Source organism: Chiloscyllium plagiosum, chromosome 5 (assembly GCF_004010195.1).
Source record: "Chiloscyllium plagiosum isolate BGI_BamShark_2017 chromosome 5, ASM401019v2, whole genome shotgun sequence".
In the NCBI taxonomy this organism is placed as follows: Eukaryota; Metazoa; Chordata; class Chondrichthyes; order Orectolobiformes; family Hemiscylliidae; genus Chiloscyllium; species Chiloscyllium plagiosum.
The window spans coordinates 71,550,137-71,569,042 of record NC_057714.1 but is presented as its reverse complement, the minus strand read 5'-3'; the positions used below and the strand labels follow the sequence as shown (position 1 = coordinate 71,569,042).

Here is an 18,906-nt window from a genome sequence, read left to right as displayed (position 1 = left end):
AAAAACAACACTAAAACACATATGATGGAAGGCACTGAACTATTCAAAAATGGATGATGTGATTTAATCCTATAAAGAAACAATACTGCTTCAAATTTTGTAGCAAAAAAACCCCAATAGATATAGCATTCAAATATAAACAAAAAGGGACAAAACTCAGTGCATTAGTTTGCAATGTTAATTTACTATTTAGTTTTAATAATTGTTCACCAGTTCCTGATAGCTATTGAATTGATTTTTTTTAATAATCATTATGCTTCCAGGTTTTTAATTTTATTAAAAAGTTGTATGAAAGTTTGAGACACGTTACAAAGCAATTCAGCCTTGGACTGCAAAACAGTTCTTGACCGACCATCGCAAACTTGAAATTTGGCAGTTATTGAAAGTTTGTGATTTTAAATGGCAGAAGACTGACTCAACACCTTAGAAATAGGCAAACAAATGGCAGAATATAATTTCTAAGTATCATCCCAATGTACAAGGATTTCTTTTGGAAAAACAATTGTAAATCATGAGCTCTTTCCTTTTGGAATCAAAGTTAAATCAGCAATGAAAGCTCATGCTTTTAAGAACTAGCCTAATAAAGGCAGTGTCAACTGTTGTCTTTGAACTAAAACATCATAGGTGAATCACAAGCAAAAACCTTTGGTGCCATCTAGAGGTCAAATTGTTAGTTGCCCAATGCTTCAAGAAGGATGACTACTTGGTGTTGGGAGTTTCTGATTTGAGTTGACTGAACAGAAAATTATCTTGACTTGCAATTCTCTGGGTATGTGGGGCAAGATGTCCCATAAAGTGGAATTCTGAAAGCACCATTTGCTTCTTTTTCATTCCTTCTCTACTGCTGCCTCATTATTTAAAGTGCTGTAACTCAAAGCAAAATGTAACTTCTGGAAATATTTGTCTTCATTTTGAATGACTGGGAGGAGTTTGCTTACAGTCATAAGATCAGTGTTGCCATATTTCAGGGGGAGCTTTCGTGTCAATAACAAATTCTCACCAGAATGTTGGCCTAAGTGTTGAGCAAGCAGGATCTCATAGGATATTTGAGATTGACTGAACAAGTCAATCTTCCAAAACAAGTTGATTTTGCAAGACATTTGGCTGAATTCTTTTGCAGTTGATTTTAAAAGAAACTCCTACAAACATATAAAAACAGGGACAGAGTGGACCATTTGCCCCTTGGAACCTGCTCTGCCATTCAATAAGATGTGGCCAAAATGTTTGTGTTCGAATTTCACATTCCCACCTAACTCCTGATCTACCTTTGATTCCCCTACCTAATAAGAATCTACTTCAAAAATACCTCAAAAAAATGACCTAGGTTCTAAGTCCTTGAGGCAGAGTTTCAAAGTCATACAATCCTCAAAAAAAAATTCTTCTCACCTTCATTCTAGAAATGCAACCCTAATTTTAAACAATGTTCCCAAATAATCCACAAGAGAAAATAACCTTTTAATTCCACCTTGTCAAGACCATTCAGGATCTTATACACTTCAACCAATTACCCCTCACTCTTCTAAGCCGTCATAAAAACAAGATCAGCCTGTCCAACCTTTCCTAAGTCAACTTGCTCATTCAAGATATCAATCCAGAAAATCTCTGAATAGCCTCTTACTATTGAGATCCTTCCTTAAATAAAGAGACTAAAACAAAACCCAGTATTCAAGATGTGGTCTCTTCAATGCCTTTGTAAGTAAAGCATAACATTCTTATTTTTGCATTTAATGTCTTTTGAAATAAAGGACAGCTTTCCATTAACCTTCTTGATTATGTGTTGTACTTGCACACTAATGCTTTGAGACTCATGCACCCAAATCCCTCTGATTTCTAGACTTCTGCAGTCATTTGCCTTTTCAGTAATATTCTATTTTTTCATTCGTCCTGCCAAATGAGCAACTCAACATTTTCTCACATTATACTCCATCTGCCAGATCTTTGCTCACTCAATCTATAGCGTCCTGCAGCCTCATGTCTTCGTCACAAATTTTCCTATCTACTTCAGTGTCATCTGTGAATTTAGCTAGGTAAAAACAATGACTGCAGATGCTAGAAACCAGATTCTGGATCAGTGGTGCTGGAAGAGCACAGCAATTCAGGCAGCATCCGACGAGCAGCAAAATCGACGTTTCGGGCAAAAGCCCTTCATCAGGAATAAAGGCAGAGAGCCTGAAGCGTGGAGAGATAAGCTAGAGGAGGGTGGGGTGGGGAGAAAGTAGCAGCTACTACTTTCTCCCCACCCCACCCTCCTCTAGCTTATCTCTCCACTCTTCAGGCTCTCTGCCTTTATTTCCTGATGAAGGGTTTTTGCCCGAAACGTTGATTTTGCTGCTCGTCGGATGCTGCCTGAATTGCTGTGCTCTTCCAGCACCACTGATCCAGAATGTGAATTTAGCTAGCATGCCTTTGCTCACCTCATCCAAGTCATTGGTGTAAATTATGAAATGTTGAGGCCGTGCAGATCCCTATGGGATTTCATTGGTCATATCCTGCCAAATCAGATAAAGAACCATTTATGTGTACTTTATTTTCTGGCAGTTAGTGAATCTTCTATTCATGCTAAATATGCTAGCCCCTATGTTTAAGCTTTTATTTTCCGCAATAACCACTGAACCTTATCAAACGCCTTCTAGAAATCCAAGTACTGTATGTCTGCAGACTCCCATTTTATCCACAGTGCATGTTTATCCTTCAAAGAAGTTCAATAAATTCAGTTAACATGATTTTCCTTTAGTGAAACTATGCTCACTCTTCCCAATTACTGAGTTTTTCTTCTAAGTGCACAGCTAGAATTTCTTTGATGATCAATTTGAATATCTTCACGATGGCAGGCACAAAGATAACTGGCCTATGGTTTAAAATACCAGTCATAGATCCAATCTCCTCCCAAAGTGTCAATCAATCTTGCATTTGTTCAAAAGTACATGCAATTAATTTGGAGGATGCAGTATCATTAATCAAATTTTTCTAGTTTTTGGTTGTTACACTGTTCAGGTCTCAGTACAGTAATGCTTTGTACAGCAGAACATTGTTGGCTTGCAGTGGCCTTTGTCAAACATGCATTGCTATAGTTTGCCTCCAAACCTGAACTGATACAGGTGATCTGGTGTTGGACGTTTTAGTCAATGAAGGCTGTTTGAGAGAGATGGCGGTCAAAATGAAAAGTTTGCAATATCCTCCAGAGTCTCTACTTCAACACTTATGTTGGTAGAATATTTGATTCACCAGATTGACCAAGAATGGTGTTAGGATAACATTCCAGGAAAAGGCCAAATTTCCTTCATATAGAGCTGAAGAGTTATGTGTTGCTTGCAAATCTTATACAAAGTGGAAAATGACCATGCAGGTATCCCCACACTGTAGCTCATGTATATCAATGAGGCAGTTTAGTTTTGCAGACAGAGAAAATGGAGATTAGTTTTCTTTACCAAGTAGCACAAGTCATTGAATAAAAAGGGGGACTTTTATCACAATTCAATGGACAGGACGGCGTGGTTACAAAACTGGTTTCGAATTTGACACCCTGATGACAGAAGGGCATTGTTGAGGCTGGAAGACGGTTTGTAGTGGAGCTCCCCCGAGATCAGTATTGGACAACATTCTCATTAGGCTTCTGGTTCCAGAAACTACTGTTGCGCATGGACTTCAGGAGAAAGATGGGTACAGGGACCTCTCTGGATTATAAATTATCTAGGGTATAGTCTAACAGGTTTATTTGAAATCTCAAACTTTTGGAGCATTGCCCCTTTGTCAGATGGTTGATGAAGAGGCTACACTCCGAAAGCTCGAGTGTTCAAATAAACCTGTTGGACAATAACCTGGTGCCGTCTGACTTCTGACCTTGTCCACCCAACACTGGCACCTCCACATCATGAGTTATCTAAAACTTAGTGTGCAGGAGACAGTTTCTAATTTTGTGAATGACACGAGATTTGGAAACAAAGATTTTCAAAAGAGCACTGACATGTTGTGGAGCAGATGGATAGATACCAGATAAGGTTCAATACAGAGAATTGTCTGGTGATGTACACAAAGAAATTGGAGAGAAAATATGAAAAAGATACTAAAGAATGCAAAGCAGAAAAACCTGGGCATGCTTGGAAGTGCATGGTAAGATAGGGCCAAAGCAGCATGGTTTCATCAAGGGGAGATGATGCCTGACAAATTGGTTATAATCCTTGGAGAAGACAACAAGCAAGTTGGACAAAGGAGAGCCAGCAGATGTGATCTAATTTGATTTTCAGAAGGAGTCTGACAAGGTGGTACACTGAAGGCTGCTGAAGAAGAGCCCATGGTGTTAGGAGCAAGGAACTGGCATGGATACAGGATTGGCTTACTGGCAGAAGGCAGTGGACGTAAACGGGTCTTTTTCAGGCTGGTAGCCGATGTCTAGTGAAGTTCTTTAGGGGTTTGTTTTCAGACCACAATATTCAGGTTATACATTACCAATCTGGATGAAGGAACGGAGGGCATTGTCGCTCAGTTTACAAATGACAAAGACAGTGGAGGGACAGGGAGTGTTGAGGAAGTTGTGATGCTGCAAAAAGGTTTGGACAGGCTAGGAGAGTCTTAAAAGAACTGGCAATATGGAATACATGTGGGAAAGTGTTAGATTATGCACTTCGGTAGGAAGAGGAGGCACAGACAATTTCGAAGTGGGGAAAGAATTCGCAAATTTTAAACACACTGGGACTTGAGAGTCCTACTTTAAGATTCTCTTAAGGTTAATATGTGAGCTCAGTTGGCTGTTAGGTAGGCAAATGCAATTTCAACATACATTTCAAGCCGGCTAGAATACAACAGCAGAAATGTACTATGCTGTAGACTCTGGTCAGACTGCATGTGGAAGACGATGAACAGTTTTGGATCACAAAAATGATCCCAGGGACGAATGGCTTGTCATACAAGGAGTGGTTGATGACTTTGGGTCTGAATTCAATGGAATATTGTGGGGGTGGGGGGTGCAGAATCAGATTGAAACTTAGAATTCTGAAAGGCCTGGATAAAGTTGATGTTGACAAATGTTTCTTCTCGTAGAAAAGATTAGAATCCAAGGACAACCCTTTACAATGGAGGAGAGGATGAATTTCTCCAAGAACACTTCCTAGGCAGCCCCTTTCATTACACTCAACCTGTCCACACTTGCTCTCTACCCACACTCTCTAACTCGCCTAGGCCTCCCCCAAACTTCTGACTAAGACAGTGTCCCCACACTGTCCTGGACTTAGGAATTTACAATCTGCTGACTGCTTGTCATGCCAGTGCTGGGTATCACCAGTGGTTATAGTGTCAAGGACAATTAATCTGCTGGTCAATCAGATGCACCGGAAACTCTGGATTTGCTTATGTATTCTACAAAAATACTTCAAAGTGATCCACTTCCATCTTTCATGCAACATATTTTGAGACTCACTCAAGACATTTGACAATACAGCAATTATTAGTTTTAAAAAATGAAGTACTTGAAACCAGGTAGTGGACATAAATTAGAAAATAAAACTGATTTCAACAATATTACACCTGCTGTTTGCTAGCCATTTCTTATCCAGGTCCTGCTTTTAAAATCTTGAAATACCACTCTTTCAAGCATCAGTCATGTGAAAATTTATCAAGTAGTTGCAAAAACCCCCCATCATGAAGAATTTTAGAGTCAGCTTTAAATGATATTTTTCTTTTGTTGGAGGCCAGGAGAAATGTGAGTAGCCAATTAGGAAATCCTTCAAGTTGGCTGCTGTTTATTAAATTATAGAAGTATGATACAAGTAGTCTGAATGAGGAGCTTCAAATACTCAATGATTGACATAAATCTACTATGGTGATCATATGGTAACAAAGCCTTCAGGCACCTTTCCAAATCTCTCATCCTCATGATCTCTCCAAGCCCCTAGTTTTCTAAAAATCCAATCTTCCAAAAAACATTTAGTTGCCTAACAGCCTGCCACACCTCCAATTCACCCCTTTCTCCATTCTATTGCATACATTCCCTGCTCAGCATCCGTTTTCTCCACTCCTTTGATTTGAAGCAAGTTTGAATGCTCTTTGCATTGAAGACAATACCAAAATGCAAGATACTAGCACTTGCTAACATTTCTTTCACTGACATTTACTTTGAAGCATGCTGATGTTAGTCCTAGATTGGTGAGGGAGCTAAATTAGAAACAAACAATAGAAGTATTTAAACATAAACTGCGTACACTAACTCAATGTGATTATGATAGTTCAGGAATATATCCAAGATGATGCTTCTGCCAATCACAATTAGAATTCACCGTTTAAACAAAAATAATCAAGTAAAACAGATTCGAGTTGACTGCTAAATTGAGTTTTAAACAGTTCTACAACGGGAATGAATATACATTTTATAAATACACAAAACTTACTCATTCCAGAACATTCTCTGTCACCATCCCATACATTCAAGACTGCATATCCAGTCAACAGTAAATTGATCAGGCTTTGGCTGAAAAAGAAATAAAAAAATTCAAAATTCCAATAAGACTGGGAAGCAAGCAACATTAATATCCTTATCCAAACTCCCCAAAAAATGATAGAGGTTGTTTGGAAGTTATACATGGTACATGTGTCTTTATTTACTTCAGAATGTGCTAAGTATTATTTTTTAAATATGAAAATTTCACCTTGAGCTCAACTATTCAAGGATCAAAAGATGCAAATATGGATTGCATTATATTTAAGCAGAATCAAACAAATGATTTCTAAATTTCCTCTGGAGCACTCTGACCAGTTTAAATGGGTTGCTAAGTGCATAACCAACATAGTAGAGGAAATTAAACTAATAGACTTTGCAAATAAGCCCTACTTAAAATAATTTTTAATTACCTGGCATTGGATGATTATTTGGATGGCAACAATGTGCAAATATATGGGGGAAGGAGGCAGGAGATTGGCAATAGAGCTGGTACAGGCATAATGGGGCGAATGACCATCTTCTCTGCCATAACAAATCTGATATTCTGTCATGAGCCCAAGATGAAAAAAAGTCATTCACTCATTTCTTAAAAATGCAAACCGCCAGGTTATGCATTGGAGATGAAAAATCAAGTACATATTTGTAGATAGTTGTCCAGGGAGCACCCCAAAATGTTATTGCAATCTTCATTAGTCAAAATTCAAGAATGTCTAAAAAAGTAATAAGCCAGCATTCACAGACTGACAAACAAATTTACCTGGTCACCTTATAAACTATCTTCCAATTATAAGCAAAATGACCAGTCAATAATGCCAGTCAATGTTTGCTCTCCAATAACTGGTTATTGATGCATTCAAAAATCTACTCATTTGATTTGGGAATTGCATGCTAGGCCAGCATTTATCACAGATTCCTACTTCCTTGGAGAAGATGGTGGTGAGCTGCCCTCAAAGCTCTGCTGTCCTTGGGGTTTAGGGATATCCACAGGACTAGAAGGAACTGAGCTCCAGGATTTGGACTCAGCAGTGATGGAATGGTAATCGAGTTCTAAGTCAGGATGGTGTGTAGGGCTTGGAAGGGAATTTGTGGTTGGTAGTGCTGCTCCCATGCATCTGCTACTCTTGCAGGTGTTCAAAGTGCCTTGGTGAGTCTTAGCTGTGCGTATTGTAAAGGCTCCCACTATGAATCAGTGATCAAGGGAGTGCATGGTGAAGGCTGGCAACATAATGCCAATTAAGTAGGCTGCTTTATCCTGGATGGTGTCAATCATCTTGAGTATTGTTGGAATTGCACTCATCCAAGCAAGTAGACAGCATTCCACTACACTCCTGATTTGTACCTTGAAGATGGCAAATAGGCTTTGGGAAGATAGGGAGAGGAATTATTTGCCACAGAATTCTAGTCTCTGACTGCATTTGAAGACAGTATGTATGAATCTTGTCTAGCTCAATTTTCTGGTTAATGGTAACCTCCAGGGTGTTGATAGTGGAGGATTTAGCCATGACAATGCATTGAATGTCAAGGGGCAATAGACTGTCTTTTTGGAGATGGGTAATCACCTGGCATTTAAGTGACAAGCAACATCTGTGCCACACTTGAAGCTTCAAGGAGCTTGACACCCTCCAGATGGAGCAATTTGCAAATTCAACAAACCCTCATATACCTCATATCTATCCTCTCCAGTTCAAGCATGCTGCGCGTGCAGAACATGTTATGGACATAGAGCAGCTGTGTTATGAGAATATCATCAACAAGTTCCCTTTGTAGTCATGCAATACCCTGACCTGGAGATATACTGCTCTCCTCTCAGTGGTTCAGAAACAATTGCTTGCAACTACCTTCCTAATCTAATGATGCCAACATCACAAAGATAACTGTGGTTTAAGCTGATGTCTATTAATACCTTCACATGGTAGGTTCGGTTGGACAAAAAAAAACAGCCTTGCCAATGTCCCTCAGAATAAAAAGCAACAGAGTAGATCAAGAGTCAGACGGCACAAGTGAAAGGAAGATTTGGTGAGATTGCGAATGCATGGATAGATGTCAGGGCAGCGCAAAGGCATAAAGCAAGCTTTGGCCAGAGGAAGAAGCTATATTAACTTCACCTTACAAATACATCAAATTTTTGCTTTGATCTTTTCCAAACAGTCTGTAATATTATTCCCTTCCTAAACTGACCATCAGCAAATGGGATGGGATGAAATACACAAACAGTCCCTACTCTTGATAACCCTTGTCTCACTTCTGGCTACTTTACAGGATAGTTAAAATTACCTTACTCAAGAAAATACTTTACATTATTTTACAATAAATTAAAAATTGGCATCATGCAAAATAGATGAGAAACTACCTTCCATGACCATATACAGGATCGATTAAAGGCTCAGCTGTATCTTCAATTTCATTCCTAATGTTTGCTATGCCCTAGGAGAAAAAGAGAGTGTAGTTCAACTTTGAAAATAAAGCTGTACATTTGTAAATTGGAAAGATAAATTTTAGTGATAAAACTAATCCATTCATTGCTTGTAAACGAGTTTGACAATTTTCCGACAGTCATAATAAATTAAGGCAACAAATGTTGCCAGACTAAATCAATTATTTAAAAAATATATAAATTTGAAAATAAGTCTTGAAGTTAATGTCTAGCTTACACTTAGTCCAAATTCAAGGTGACATTTTATTACGTAATTATCTACTACTTGCAAGATCTGACATGGAATAATTCAACAAACTAATTAATTTGGCCTTAGTTCGATCTAAAGTGAGCAACTGGAGCCAACCAACCTTTGTTAAAATTACAGAATAGAGGAAAAGCAGGACTCCAAATTGATTCTTCCAAGTTGAATACTGTTCCAAAATTGCCTCTCTCAGCTCAGTTAGAGTTGCATATGTACATTTTCTGAAAAATGATTCAAAGACTATTCATAAATTCTAACATTTTCAGTTTAAGTTCGACTTAAAATTCACAGTACAGAAATTCTTATTTTCAGTAATGAGACTTGAACACCATGAACAAACAAAATGCAACACACATCACTGGTTATCTCAAACTTATATTCGAGAGTGTGGTGCTGGAAAGGCACAGCAGATCAGGCAGCATCTGAAGAGCCGGAGAATCGACGTTTCAGGTATAAAATCCCTGAAGAAGGGCTCTTGCCTGAAACGTCGATTCTCTTGGTCCTCAATGCTCCCTGACCTGCTGTGCTTTTCCAGTACCATACTCTCAATTTTGATCTCCAGCATCTGCAGTCCTCACTTTCTATTCAAATTTATATTCACTAATTGGGTTACAAGCTTTAAAAAGAAATTGAATATCACATCATAGTTCTGACCATGAATAATTTTGAATTCCTTGAGTTATTACAACTCAAAGCTGTTACATCTGCATGAGAAAAACTTAAGGGTAGGAGAAGGCAGGAAGGAAGGAACAACAAGCTAGCTTAGATGAAACATAAGATCTAAAAACAAAGTGATAAAAGCAAAATCAACTAAGTCAATCTAGAGCACAAATTTGTAATGTAACTTGGGAGTTAAGTTTTTTTGTTATTCACTCTAACTCTGGTCTTGAATTCATAACTTCAAATTGGAAGATTGTACAAGAATGTTCTTTTTTGTTAAAGAGAAAATTTAGAATAGTCATAAATAACTTTAAATAATGTTATGACAAATTGCTTAAAATTCAATCTTCAGTGCTAAGTATTTATCAAATAAACTGAAAATGCTAGTGGTCACACCAAAGAAACCTTTTTACAATTCCAAACACTGCTACTTGTAGATCAACGCTGCCAGAGCATTTTGTCATTAAATGTTAAGAGTCCTGGCGATGATCCAAATTAACACGTGTCACTGCTGAACAACATGCTCTCAGCTGATTTTTTAAAAGTTAATTAAAATGAGTAATGGAGAGATAACATTAACATAGACCTTCCTTTCCTATATGGTATTAAAGATGAGGTGAAAACATTTGACCTTCAACATTCAGAAAGATAGCAGCTTAACAACCGCACAGATACAAGTGAATCTAAGATAGAAAAAGAAAGTTGGGGAAGTTACTGGCAAAATGTTGACTAGAAACAAGCTGCATAAATGTAACTTTTTAAACTTTCCCTAAAAATATTCTTTACATCAATACAGGAGGAAATTGACCTGACAGCTGGGCTGAAGACAGGCCATTTAAAAGGGTGACTTGTACTTATGCTTGCATATTAATTCTGGTTAATTAATAGTTTCCTTTGATTTAAGCAGCTGAGATATTCCAGACTTCACTTACAATTCCAAATCAAATTTCAAGTTGCCAAGTGCTCCATTTGACTTATTTGATTTATTATAATATCTCGTACATATGACATCTTGTTTCAAGACACTTCATAAAAGGATGACATAAAAACCGTGAAATCCAGAGTCATCATGGATAATTAATAGTCCCCTAATAGAGTTAGGATGTAAGAAATTAATAACCCAAGACACAAAATATAGAATTTTAAAAGCATACAAAAAATGTATTTCTTGCATAAACAAGAGTCTCAGGTAGTTTCATTTAACTTGTGTTAATTTTAATATACCTTTAAAAAGCATATGCAGAAACAAGCACATCTATATGGTTAAGATATACAGAATCAAGGTATTGTCATTGAAAACAATATAGTTACACAGGTAACCATAAAACAAAAGCAAAGGCACAATCAAGTTGCATTTTGCAAGTTCCCTCAAATGAAAAACTGGAGCTAATTACCCTTTCCTCTCCCTTCCCAAATATCAAAAGTCTTAAATTACTTTTGTAGACTTTGTGAAGACTCCACTCAACATTGATCAGAAAGTTCCATAGCATTTCAAAGAATACTTTAAATATTTGAACCTGGACATAAATGTCATGATAAAATTGGGAAGATTTCCCCATTTAATCCCTCATGTTACATTTTTCTCACCCATTGCCCCGGCATTTAAGGTTAATTGTTTGCAAAAATTCCTCCCAACACCTACTATTACTCTCAACAAGTTAGGCAGGTGAGAGTTCATTTTCAAAGTAAAAACACCCAATTTGAGAGTTAAAACATGGGTTGAAGATTCACCCACTTTAGTAGAGTGAGGGATCATCCAGGAAAACACATACTTTAAAAGAACTTCTGAAATTTAAAGTTTCCAGATGGGAAGAAGAAAAATTGGGTAGTCTAGATTGGTTCTAGGAGAAGTGAATGTTGACCAAGACAGCATAAAAGTAAATCTGCGTTTTAGATAGTCCTAGGCAAACAAAGGGATTGTTTTGTTTTGTGGTTAAAAGTATAAGTTGCCTAAAAGATCTTATTAATCAACAGTGCTTTTAGTTTTTTGTTATAGCAAAGGTGTTCAGTTGAGTCATCATTTCAGCCATTAACTAGAAGCTTGAATTTCTTTGAAAAGTCATCAGTATCAAGGACAAATTGTGAAAATCAAATTTCACCTAGCTGTACAAATGTGAAATAATTTCCAAATTTTGAATAAGCTAAAAAAAAAAATTCTGAAACAAACTTTCAACTTGATTACAAAATATAAATGAATACATATCAAGTTAACTACATTTTAAACTTTCTCCGATACCAGTTTTTTCAAGACAAAGTAAATTAAGTTAAACAGCAGGTTATTGAATAGATTGAAGGTTTGTCTGAATGGGGACAAATTACTAACCATTTTATCCATATAGACAAGCTAATTCCCAGATATAACTTTCATAGTCTATGCCCATTTACCAGTCACAATCTAGATGGCAGAGTGGTGTTAGAATTGGGTTAAGTGGTTCAGGGATAGGAACAGAGTCTGTACTGCACATGGCAATGCAGTAATCCCTGTCAGAAATGCAAGTATTTGAACATGAGTAGCAGGTAACACCAAATCGAGGGTCACACAAGGTTACTGGGACAAGATATTAGAAGCCATCTCACGTCTTTGGAAGCATATTCCAACACGAACCAACAACTTCAGGGAGGAAGGGAGAACACTGATTTAAGAAAAAAAAAATCAGGCAGTACACGAATAATTATTTTATCACATGAAAAAGATTCCTAGTAGCAGTGTGTTACTTACTGAATCAGTGCATGAAATCTTTCAAAGCCAAGCTCCTCTGCAGCCAAGGCAGCTATACATAAAACCAGACACTTTTCAGCACCACAAACAGCAATAAAACAAATGATTATACATTGCAAAGCTCTATGACAAAGCATTTAGTATTAAAGGTTAACTGACATTAATAATCAGCTGTTTTTAATTTAATTAAATTTAACAAAAGTATTAATAATCGCTTATGACAATAGCCTGGCATTTAAGCCATCACATGATTATTTCAATCAAGCTTTTATTCTAATACAGTTATGGACAGATACAAAAAACATTAACAGAGTTACAAAAATGCTTTCAACTTTTAAAAAATATGCACAAACCTACATTCATGCGAAGTAATTACTTATAACGCAGAATAGGTATCTCCAACATTTAAATTAATGCAAAGGTACTTCATATTTAATATTGTACGCTAAAGTCATTTGTCTGTATTGGGTGCAAAGTTATTAGAGATTAGAATCATCATCTCTATACAAACAGTGTAACATACTAATAATCCTGGAAATGTAAAAATGTAATTAGTACATCAGAAATAAGTTTGATTTAAATATCAACAATTTTATACCAAACTTAATGACTTTAACAACCTAAATCACCCCAAGGCATTTTACAAGAGCATTTTTAAAAAAAGGTATGAAACTAAAACACTCAGACATATTAGGTGATCAAAAGCTTGGTCAAAGGGGTAGATTTTAAGTACTGTATTAAATGTGTCCAATCTTCACATTCCACCATACCACAGGACATTCCTGGCAAGTAGGTTCTGTAGCCTGGAATGCATCAATATTGATCTTGTTGCAAACTGAAACAGCTAATTAGTGTTCATACTAATCTTTTGGGAGGGAAGATACTTGGCTGAAGGTATCAGAGCTGAAGAGGTCACTAATTCATGCCACCATCCTTTGTTTCATCACAGTAGAAACAAAACCTAAGTATGGTCTCAATCCTCCACACAGCAGTATTTTCATTGGTAACCTTCAAAGATCTATCCGTGCCCCCTCCAATTTTTCATCCACACACACCATTGGTGACATAGCCAAAAACACTCACGGCTCCCACACGTGTGCCAATGACACCAACTTCACACTACCACTCAATGAGATATAACTCCATCTCTAAACTGTCAGAATGTTTAATCAATAACTAATACTGGAGGAGAAAAAAAAAAGTTCTTTGAAGTAAATATTAGAAAACCAAAGTCACTTTCTTCAGGCCCCACTACAAACTCCATTCCCTAGTCACTGATTGTTCATCTTTCTGGCATCCAAATCCTGAATAAAATTATTTGCAATCTCAATGTTTTAGATGCCCCGTGATGATTTTCTAACTTGTTATTTGATCCACCAACTCCATAACATTACCATATTCTCATTTATGTCACTGTTACCATTAGAGTTGACTATTCCAAGGTATTCTACTGTTCACTAATGTCTTTCAAGAAAGGAAACTGCCATCCTTACTTGGTCTGGCCTACAGGCGACTCCAGACCCATAGCAATGTGGTTGGCTCTTAACTGCCCTCTGGGCAATTAGGGATAGGCAATAAATGCTGGCCTAGCCAGCGACATCTTCATCCCATGAATGATGAAAGAACATGCCCAACAGACCATCCACAAAATGAGGTCACCCAAAATTCCACCCTCAAAAGTTGTGCCATTGTCATCTGTACTTGCCAAACTTCATTAGCATCTGGTCACGCAACACCTCATTTTTAAAAGACACCTTGTTAACCTCAGGCACCTCCAAGACCTCACTCATGCTCATCTCGCCCCATAATCCATCTTCACTCCTGTACATTAGGCCTCTTGCGCATCTACAAGTTTTATCGCTCCACCATTGAATAGGAGTTCAGTTATCAAGGCCACAAGTTCTGGAATTCCCTCTCCAACTCTATCTTCTTTCAAGATGCTTCTTAAAATCTATCACAATGACGCAAGCTTTTGGTTATCTGCCTGAACCTGAGTTGTTGTCAAATGTTGCTTTAGAATGCTCTAGTGAAGTACTTTGGGGGGTTTTATCATTAAAGCATTATATAAGTAGGAGTTCTTGTTGAATTGGAACTTGATGAGCTCGCTTGGCTGGTCAGCTGGTTTGCAACGCAGAGCAATGCCAGAAGCACGGGCTCAATTCCTGTACCAACTTAGGTTATCGCAGAGGACCCAACTTCGCCACTTTGCCCTTCACCCAAGGCATGGTGACCCTCAGGTTAAACTCACCACCAGTCTTCTCTTTCTAATGAGAGATCAGTTCTGTGGTACTCTGGGACAACAGTTACTTTATTGTTGAATCAAAAAAGCCTAATTCAGTTCCCTTTCAGCAATTCAAGACATATGGTTTCTAAGATCTGTGGAAGAGTAGTCAAGAAAAGGAACACTGCCCTTGTTTTTTCTTTCACTAAGTTGATGTTAACCATAGCACCAGAACTGCTAGAGCACCTGAGATACCCAACTCAGCAGTTCCAAAAACTGTGCCGAAACCTAATAACTGCCTTGAGAAACAACAGTTTTACCAGAGAATTACAATATTCTCAATAAATTGCTATCAAGCTTGAGAGGGGATAACTTCTGCATTAATATTTAAGTAAAATTTGAATATAATTTACTGAAAATTCATAACATTACCAAAGATATAATGCAATATGAACTTGCAGTCAGTAGCCACAAGTACTTGCTGCTCTGGTCTTTCTAGATAATACTATTTATGGGTTTAGAAGGTGATGTCTAAGGACCGTCGGTGAATTTCTGCAGTGCATCCTGTACACACTGCTGCTACTGAGCATCAGCGGAAAGACCAGATGTTTGTGGATGAGATGCTTATCAAGCTTAGTGTGTTGGAGCAGCATTCCAGTCAGCTAGGGAGTATTCCATGACATTTCTGACTTATATCTTGAAGATTGGCAAACTTTGGGGAGTCAGTCGAGGAGTTATTTACTACAAGATTCCTCACCTCAGACATACTCTTGTAGCCACAGAATAATGGCTAATCTAGTTCAGTTTATGGTTGATGACATCCCTTTGGATGTTGATAGTGGGGGATTCATTGATGGCGATACCGCTGACTGTCAAGGTAAGATTTTCTCTTATTGCAGATGGTCATTGCCTGGCTTTTGTGAGATGCACATGTTATTTGCCACTTGTCAGCCCAACCCTGGATACTCTTCAGGTTTTGCTGCATTTGGGGATGGACTGTTCCAGCATCAGAGCAGTTGCAAATAGTACTGAACACAATTCACTAATGACTGCACATTCCCACTTATGACCTTATGATGAAAAGAAAGTCACTGATAAAGTAGTTTGGGCCTAGGACATTCCCCTGAAGAACTCCTGCAGAGATCTCCTGGAGCTGAGATAACTGACCTCCAACCACCACACCTACCTTCCTTGTGCAAGATATGACTCCAACCAGTCAGACCCCCACCTCCCATTGTCTCTAGCTTAGCTACAGCACCTTTAAGCTACACTTCGTCAAATGCGGCCTTCATGTCACATTCACCTCAACTGTGAAATTCAGCTTCAGTGCCCAAGGCTGAAATGAGTTCAGAAGCTGAACTTCCATCTTTCTTATGGTCATCACCAGTATAGAAGACATTAAAGCAAGTAATTTTGGGTGTCGTAGAAAGGAAGGCCAACTACAAATCTCAATGGACAAAGCAAGACATGAAATGGAGAATAAAACTGTCTGAATTCATTACGGTCTTATTTATCATTTTGCAAAAATAATCAACTACAAAGCAAAATTAAATCCACTGTCTCTATATACACTGCAAAAAATCTTCATATGCTGCCGTTGTTTTTATAATCTGTTTGCCAAAAGTTGTTTTCAAACAACTAAATGCAAATAGTAGTACACAAGTTCACGCTATTCTAAGATCCAATAATAACTGCAGTTACACACGGCATTGATGCAGGATTGACCACTGACCAAAAATTGTAAACTGGGGAAGTGATTACCATAGGTTTTTGGTAAGGTTCTTGAATGAGTCAAAAACTAAGAATATCTGCCTTACATTTCAGATTTTTCAGAAGATATGGCATATACCCCAGACTGATTGACTGACCTATAGCTTTTAAGTTGTTACACAAATGTAAAAGAGCAATTTTTCTGTAAAGTATCTATTTCTGAACATTAGATACTTAAGTTTTGCAAGTTTCAACTATAGAACAGCTATATTATTTTCAAAATTCAAAAAGACATGCAGAATGAATACATTAGGCAAGCAAAACTGCTTTTTGTTTTAAAAAGGAATAGAATATTCACCATCAAATATTATTATTTATCCAAAAAGGTGGTTTCTTACAGAGCTGTTCCTCTTCAATCCCCTGACTGGACTCTGGCTGATTTTCAGAAATACTGGCATGTTCCTCTGTCGATTTTTCTTTTGCCAACATTACCAAACAGAAAGGAGTGGTGTTGTTTAATCTAGCAGTTTCTAGAATTTCACTCAGAGTGAGGCAGAAAAGATGTTTATGCTCTTCGTCTAAAATGAACACAAATACAAGCATTATTTGTAAACAGGCATACCCAGTCAAATGTTCAAACGGATTACAATACCATATATATATTCATACACTGGCATCTTGAAGAGTTCAGCAAACAGTGTGAAAGAAAATCTCAAATGACAGTCTTGGTAGAAATGGCACATCTCCTCTGTAAGGAGGTTGTGGACTCAAATTAAATTCCAGGATGGACAGGTTTGTTACGTACACAAATGTTTCCCCCAGGATGAGATAAGACTGGTTAACCTGTTTTGTCAATTTCTGTTGCAGTTGTTGGAGGGATGAACATTGATCAGAACAGTAGGAAAAACATTGTTCACTCCTTGAATTGGGTCATGAAATCTTTTTGTTCACCATCAAGGGTAGATAGAGGCTTTCAGTTGCTGCCAAATACAACACACCAAAGTAGTACAGTTGAGAGTTCCACCTTCCTGCAGCATTGAAAATGCTTGCCAGCCAAGATTACATAGTGCATTTTCTGCAGTGGGGCTTGATCAGAGATTTATAGGCAAGTATGTTCTAGTCATTGAGGCAGTAAAAAGTACACAAAAATAAGAAGCCATGCTGATAGGTGAGACAGAATTGCAGATCTTCTATATTAACCTCAACACAAAGGTTAGAATTGATTTGCTTTCAATAACATCATTTTTCCTTATAAAAGGAAATGCTCAAACTTTAATTACCTTATTAAAAGCACTGAACTTGAAGAATTTTGCATCAATAGAGTTCCCAGCAGTTCGTTCATTCTAATCTTACACAGTAGCAACAACTGTCACATGAAAGAGCCGTTCTTGGCATTTTGAAGTCACAATACTTAATTTGATTTGCAGTAACTGCTCCAAGTAATTGTGATCTAGAACTATCTTCACAAATGATAAAAACAAAAAGCAACATTCTTTCCAAGACTCTTGACAATGTCAAAGCAGTTCACAAAGGTACACAAGGAACTGGCAGTGGAGCAGTGCAATGGGAGGCAACCCCTGCCATCATCACGTAGTTGCTAGAATCCAGACTTTGGATTGCCCAAAAAACTCCAGTAAATTCAAATAAACACTGTAGCCCTAAATCCGATTAGGTCTTTGAAAATAAAACAAATTGGACAGATTATGTTTTATAAAACACAGTATTGAAAGCCGTTGTCTTGTGCACATTCATAGTTGCTTAATATTATGGTAATTGGCCATGATTTGTACAACTTGACAGCATGTTGACCACTTAAGAGGGCAGTGAAAAGATCAGTCATATTGGTATGGGATTGGAGTCACACATATTCCAGATGGGTGGCTGCAGACTTTCTTCCCTGAAGGAAAAACCAGCTAAATTTTATAATAATTATGATAGAAATAGTACTGGAATTGTTACATTATGTGTCAGCTATCACTCTGCTCATAGCATTTTTTTTCTAAACCACAAAGTTCTGCACTGAAATTGTACACTTGGGCTTCAGCACAAATATCAAGGGTGACATTTGAACATTGTACTGACAGAGCATTATACTGTCATAGGTGTCATCTTTCAAATGAGATATATCACATAGGTAAAATAAAAAACTGTAGATGCTGGAGGTATAAATTGCTGACGAAACACAGATCTGGCAGCACTGGAAGCCTAGTGATGGGAGATAAGGAAATAGGAGGAGAACTTAATAAGTACTTTGCGTCAGTCTTCACAGTGGAAGACATGAGTAATATCCCAACAATTAAAGGGAGTCAGGGGGCTGAGTTGAGTATGGTTGCCATTACAAAAGAGAAAGTGCTAGAAAAGCTAAAAGGTCTTAAAATTGATAAATCTCCTGGCCCTGATGGGTTACATCCTAGAGTTCTGAGGGAGGTGGCTGAGGAAATAGCGGAGGCGTTGGTTGAGATCTTTCAAAAGTCACTGGAGTCAGAGA

At 37.6% G+C, this 18,906-nt stretch overlaps 1 protein-coding gene across 3 annotated transcripts in view; it reads right to left on the bottom strand.

Moving 5' to 3' along the window:
• The window catches only part of mindy3 (MINDY lysine 48 deubiquitinase 3), a 136,150-nt gene that overhangs the window by 104,917 nt on the left and 12,327 nt on the right, over nucleotides 1-18,906 (bottom strand). For 2 of the 3 annotated variants that reach the window (XM_043690319.1, XM_043690320.1), the window contains exons 4-8: nucleotides 16,817-16,996; nucleotides 12,488-12,539; nucleotides 9,215-9,329; nucleotides 8,781-8,854; nucleotides 6,381-6,460 (exon numbers count right to left, since the gene is read on the bottom strand). In XM_043690319.1, coding sequence (XP_043546254.1) covers nucleotides 6,381-6,460; nucleotides 8,781-8,854; nucleotides 9,215-9,329; nucleotides 12,488-12,539; nucleotides 16,817-16,996 — 501 coding nt within the window. Of the gene's footprint in view, nucleotides 1-6,380; nucleotides 6,461-8,780; nucleotides 8,855-9,214; nucleotides 9,330-12,487; nucleotides 12,559-16,776; nucleotides 16,795-16,816; nucleotides 16,997-18,906 lie in introns of those variants that run through there. The other variant, XM_043690321.1, reaches the window with a different exon arrangement.